The sequence below is a fragment of the Triticum dicoccoides genome, chromosome 4A (genome assembly GCF_002162155.2).
Source record: "Triticum dicoccoides isolate Atlit2015 ecotype Zavitan chromosome 4A, WEW_v2.0, whole genome shotgun sequence".
NCBI classification, from domain to species: domain Eukaryota; kingdom Viridiplantae; phylum Streptophyta; class Magnoliopsida; order Poales; family Poaceae; genus Triticum; species Triticum dicoccoides.
Window position 1 is genome coordinate 609,731,114 of NC_041386.1, and position 5,825 is coordinate 609,736,938.

The 5,825-nt window shown below is 51.7% G+C and overlaps 1 protein-coding gene across 1 annotated transcript; it reads right to left on the reverse strand.

Annotated features, from left to right (window-relative positions):
- Positions 1 to 1,587: 1,587 nt before the first annotated feature.
- LOC119287300 (putative disease resistance RPP13-like protein 1) lies at positions 1,588 to 5,347 on the reverse strand. Its single transcript, XM_037566824.1, has 3 exons — positions 5,183 to 5,347; positions 4,938 to 5,041; positions 1,588 to 4,809 (listed from the first exon to the last, which is right to left on the reverse strand). Exon 3 carries the CDS (start codon positions 4,782 to 4,784, stop codon positions 1,776 to 1,778), a length of 3,009 nt encoding a protein of 1,002 aa, XP_037422721.1. The 5' UTR covers positions 4,785 to 4,809; positions 4,938 to 5,041; positions 5,183 to 5,347; the 3' UTR covers positions 1,588 to 1,775.
- Between the last annotated feature and the right edge of the window lie 478 nt (positions 5,348 to 5,825).

Genomic DNA, 5,825 nt, shown 5'->3' on the forward strand with positions numbered 1-5,825 from the left:
GCTTTGAGGGGGATGAAGGGATCGACATGCTAGGGAATGTCATTGTTCTGGTGAAAAAGAAGTATGGCAGCCCAGAGGAGGTGAATGTTACTTTCTGTAAGTATATCAAGAAGAGGGCCCTGGAGGATAAGATGTGTGCCGGGAGCGAGGAACCGACGAAGAAGGCGAGACGCTGCTGAGAATCTGAAGATGGTGAACTCCAGAGACTGCCTTTGTGGAGGATGGGCATCCACAGATCACAAGCATGAACCGTGATGATTCTGGGAGCTGCTTACTCAGCCATCCTCTTTCCTTTTGTTGTGGCGTCGAACTTGCTTCGTCTCTGGTCTTTCCTTCTGTTCCGAGACTCGTGTCAGGTTGCTCTACTGATTTAGAACTCTTGTAGTTGTACGGGTGTACCCTATATTTGGACAGTGTGTTCTCTCTCTGTCTTATACGCAGGGTCAGTTTGGTGCCAACTAATCTGTGAAGAAGAGCAGCTAAACGGTTATAGGTGTGCTGCTATGGCTATGGTCTGGAATGCAGAATTGCAGATATTGTGCAGCTCCGTATTGCAGAATTGCATCTATCAAAGGCCTCTGTTCCTGCTGCTTTACTGTTTATCAACACACATTGTACTGTATGTTTGCATGCTGTGAATGCTGAGTGAGCTCTGTTTCATCTCTTAGCCAGTAGTGTCATGTTTCCGCATACTGTCTTTCGTTGTCAGTGCATTGCACACTGAATTTTCTGAGGCTCAATTTGGTACCGGCTGAGACTGAATCGCTTCTTCCTTACTGTCTCTCTGGTGTCTCTGAATTGAAGCACAAGTCGCAATATTTAGTATAGCACATTTGACCGCCGATTATATCTAGGGCTTCTTTTCGAGCCTTGGAATAGATGCGGTCGAGGGAGAAAGGAAGGCGTGGCATTTCATCTCTGTATCGGAATTTATCCAGTCCCATTTTGTGGATTACCAATGGATAGCCAGAAGTACGGCAGGAACTTCGTGGCTAACACGGCCTCACCATGCACCTCACCCATACACAGTGTATATGGCGTGCCAAGGGAAACACATGAACTTAAGTCACTGATGAAACAAAGCTGAATTTAAGAGCTCTGCCTTCGCAGTGATTGTTCTGCAAGGTGCATTTGATTTGTTCCACTTTAAATTATTCATATTATTACGCCCTTTGCATGGATGAGAGTTGCAACACGCATTCGCGTACGCCAGTTTAGTTTCTGATGCAAGTTTCTCTTTGCTCGCTGTTCCATGGGAACGCCGTGTTGAAGACAAACAGTTTCCTCGCTTAGCCAGTGGCAAAAGAACCCGGAATGGTTGTTTCTGTATACTGACTGTGGATGCAAGCTTCAAGTAGAATTAATCGCACACAGTATTTACTTGACCAAGGGCAACCTATCCATGAGACAGAGAAGATGCTAATACTAACCCAAAAAAGAAAGAAAAAAAACGAGAAAAAAGAGGCACTAGAACTTGGGGAAAGGGACACGACAAAAAACAACATCAAGGGACATCGTTGGAGCCAAACCGAATGCATGCAAAACCAGGTACACATAGAAACGTTAGTTTATAATATAGTGTCTTAATTAAAAATGGTAACAGATTGATAAATAATTGATATGGTCACAAAAAAATGTGACAACTTAAAAAAGAAGTTTTTTCAATGCATGAGCAGCATATATTATTGAATTACAGATTCTGAATAAAGATCATGGAACCCCCCTCCAAACACCACAAATTGAAGGAGAAAACATCCAGATAAACATCACTGGATTTACTTGAAATTGCAGGGCGGGGGCGCCTTGCCGGCGCCGCCACCACTAGGATTGTGCGGGAGCGCCTTGCCGGCGCCGCCGCCATCAGGATTGTGCGGGGGCGCCTTGTGCGGGGGTGCCTTGCCGGCGCCGCCGCCACAAGAATTGTGCGGGGGCGCCTTGTGCGGGGGCGACTTGCCGGCGTCGACGCCACCAGAATTGTGCGGGGGCGCCTTGCCGGCGCCGCCACCACCAGGATTGTGCAGGGGCGCCTTGTGCGGGGGCGCCTTGCCGGCGCCGCCACCACCAGGATTGTGCGGGGGCGCCTTGCCGGCACCGCCGCCACCAGGATTGTGCGGGGGCGCCTTGTGCGAGGGCACCTTACCGGCGCCGACGCCACCAGGATTGTGCGGGGGCGCCTTGCCGGCGCCGCCGCCACCAGGATTGTGCGGGGGCGCCTTGCCGGTGCCGCCGCCACCAGGATTGTGCGGGGGCGCCTTGCCGATGCCGATGCCGCCGCCACCAGGATTGTGCGGGGGCACCTTACCAGCGCTGACGCCACCAGGATTGTGCGGGGACGCCTTACCGGCGCCGGCGCCACCAGGATTGTGCGGGGGCGCCTTGCCGGCGCCGCCGCCACCAGGATTGTGCGGGGGCGCCTTGCCGATGCCGATGCCGCCGCCACCAGGATTGTGCGGGGGCGCCTTGCCGGCGCCGCCGCCACCAGGATTGTGCGGGGGCGCCTTGCCGGCGCCGCCGCCACCAGGATTGTGCGGGGGCGCCTTGCCGGCGCCGCCGCCACCAGGATTGTGCGGGGGCGCCTTGCCGATGCCGATGCCGCCGCCACCAGGATTGTGCGGGGGCACCTTACCAGCGCTGACGCCACCAGGATTGTGCGGGGACGCCTTACCGGCGCCGGCGCCACCAGGATTGTGCGGGGGCGCCTTGCCGATGCCGATACCGCCGCCACCAGGATTGTGCGGGGGCGCCTTGCGGGCGCCGCCGCCACCAGGATTGTGCGGGGGCGCAGACTGCATCAGGGGTGCCGTCTTGGTTGCTTCATGGTTGATGTACAACAGAAGTAGCTTGGGAATTTGAGCAGGAGGGTGGTTCAGGGTGTTAGGAACACCTAGGTACCGCAGATGTGTGAGCTCACCGACAATATCAGGCACCTGAGTTATGGCTGTATCCGTCAAATCCAGTACCTTGACGTGCTTGAACTTTCTGAGTGTGCTGTTTGCCTGACGAATGTCACTCCAAGGCAAGGAAGGAGCTCCCTTGTCCGTGAAGACAATCAGTGTTCGCACCGGTCTGAATTCGTCCTCAGGTTTCACATTGCTCTCCACCAATGGAGGCCCTGGTTTGAGCTTCGCTAGGCAGCCGGCAGTCACAGATAAGTGGCGAACTGTTGCAGGGACGATTATTTCCGATGATGAGCCGTTGCTAATGCTCCTACAGTCATCGCCAGACACCTGGCGTATCATGGAATGGATGTGCACATGGATCACATAGAGGCCATCCGTGTCAATCTTGAATAAGGACCGATCCACGAGATCCTTAAAATAGCCTTTCGCCACACTCTCCATGGCCAGCAGCTTGTGGTCAGCCAGCATGTGTTGTTTCACTTGCGTGTCGTCAATGAAACCGTGAGCTATCCACATCTTGGTTAACTTTTCAGGATGGAACTTCCAATTATATGGGAACACGCTGCAGAATGCCAGGCAGCTCTGTAAGTGCAGTGGTAGGTTATGGTAGGTGAATAGATGTTCTTCATACAGGCCTTTGATGTGATTCTTGTCGTCGAGTTCACCTAGGATGATTTGCTCCTGAATCTTAATATTTGCTTCCTTGAGCTCGTGAACAAGACTGAGAGCTGCTCGTGGGGATCCCTTCAACTTGTCAATCCGTTGCACAAGCTCTTGGGGAGGTTGGTCAGATTTTGCAGTGTGTTTGAGCAGCTCTTTCATTGGGTCTTGGCTGATCCCATCCAGGACGATTGTTTCATCTGCCTTGAGTGTTGTGGAGCAAACCTTGTCTCGAGTGGTCATTACAACTTTGCAACTTTTAAGGCTCCTCAGCATGGCCAGCACACTGGCCCATGCCTCATTTCTCTGAGTCCGGCTGATCCGCTGCGTGTGGCAGCTGGTCGACCCAGCAAATCCGTCCTCGTGCTGCCATACATCATCAAGCACGACCAAACAAGGTTTTGGTAGTTTGATCAACCCTGAGGTTTTGGACAGACCTTTAACCACGGACTCTAGCGCAGCAACGGTGTCCATTATTGGAGCACGGATTGGGGCGCCAGACTTGTTGATGGGCGACTGGCATATCTCTGTCAGAAGCTCAATTTGATCCAATTTGTTGCAGACGTGCGCCCATATGCGCACCTCAAACCCACGCTCATTAGCATCAAATACCTGGCGAGCAAGGTGAGTCTTCCCCATCCCTCCATGGCCTATGATGGCTATAACCTTATTCTGCTCGCCTTTCAGCAGATTCTGTAGCTGGTGACGCTCGTCGGCGTACCCGAAGAAACCATTCCCGGGATTTGCTTGTGACGGGCCTCTACGGAGGATGGGAGAACCATGAACAATGTTGGGATTGCTGTCTGAATTCTTTAGCAACTTCCGCGTCCTCACGCCAAGTCCGCCTAGCTTCTCCACCACTTCCTCCAGCCGACTAGGTGAGTCTTTGGTCCCAGTAAATTGCTGCACAAACTCACAAGAAAGACGATTGTTCTTTAGACTCTCGTACAGGTCCAGAATCTCCTCCGCTTCATAAATGGCACGCTTGAGCCGCCACAGATGATCCAAGGCCTCCTCTGTCCCCTTGATGAAACATAGCCCGACTTGGTCAACAATCACCCTGATGCCATCAAGATGGTCGGCCAGCTCCTTCAGCTTGGGAGTGACATTCTTGAGCGATTTGTTCTCCTCGTCTATGTATTTGCGTACCGCCTTGATGGACTTGCTGAGGAACGGCGTGACGAACCACCCTATCAACGAGACGCTAACAGCATTTGTGACCATGCTGCTACTGGTATGGTATGGTATGCTAAGAACAAAAAAAGGAGATACTATGTGAGATACTATGTAAGAACAAAAATACAGTACTACATATTTCCATGAAAAAAAGTACAGTACTACATATTAGCAGAGGATAAAGATTACAACAAGTGTCACCTGATAATTTTGTGCTGTGCTCGATAGATCGGCTGCAAATCGATCAAAAAAACACCAAGCCACCAACCAACCAAACTGCAACAGCTTCTGCTACCCGGGTCGCCCTGACAATTTCGCAAACATCGGTAAGAAAACGAGAGATCTACGTGGGAGCGGGGCTCATGGATTAGCTACTCAATTACTAGCAGAGGTTGCTTAACTAATACTACGTACAAGAACCACCGGACGGACTCAAGAAAACTCACCTGCGAATTCGATTCAACGTAAGACGATGCCGCATATATACTAGTAGCTAGTATGGTTGCTTGATCCGGGCTCACACCATACAGATCTCTTCATCCTGTCATGCTACTGAGAGAGATCCAAACTGCTATGAAAGGACGTGGAAAGCGGGGGGTGGAAGCAAGATGTCCTCGATGAGCAGTAATAAGTCAACCAACGGAAGGCATCGGGGGCTACATCTACATCTACATCTACATCTGCATCTGCATCACGTGCTCTACTCTGCTCTGCTCTTTTTTATTATTAATATTATTTTATATGGATCATATTAGAGCATCTACGGGCGCATACACATGATCCAGCCCCTCAAACGTCTGCGGACAGTAATCGGTCATCGTCCATGGTCTTCGTGCGATGTCACCGGTCTACCTGTGGTCGGTCATCCACGATATGGCCATCGACAAGTTTCGGAATTCTCCTTCAGAGGAAAACAAGGACTGACGCATATGGCGCTCCTTGGACACCTTGATTGGAGAGGGGCCGGTCATGTGTGCCCGGAACATCAGCCTAACCGACTTCTTTGGCTATATCACGAAGATCTGGGTTTTTCCCGTCAAGACTGGACACGAGCTCATGTAAGCCTGGTGGTATGTGACTTGCAGTAGC

Coding starts and splice junctions, on each gene's coding strand:
- LOC119287300 (XM_037566824.1), bottom strand. CDS start 4,784: ATGGTCACAAATGCTGTTAGCGTCTCGTTGATAGGGTGGTTCGTCACG.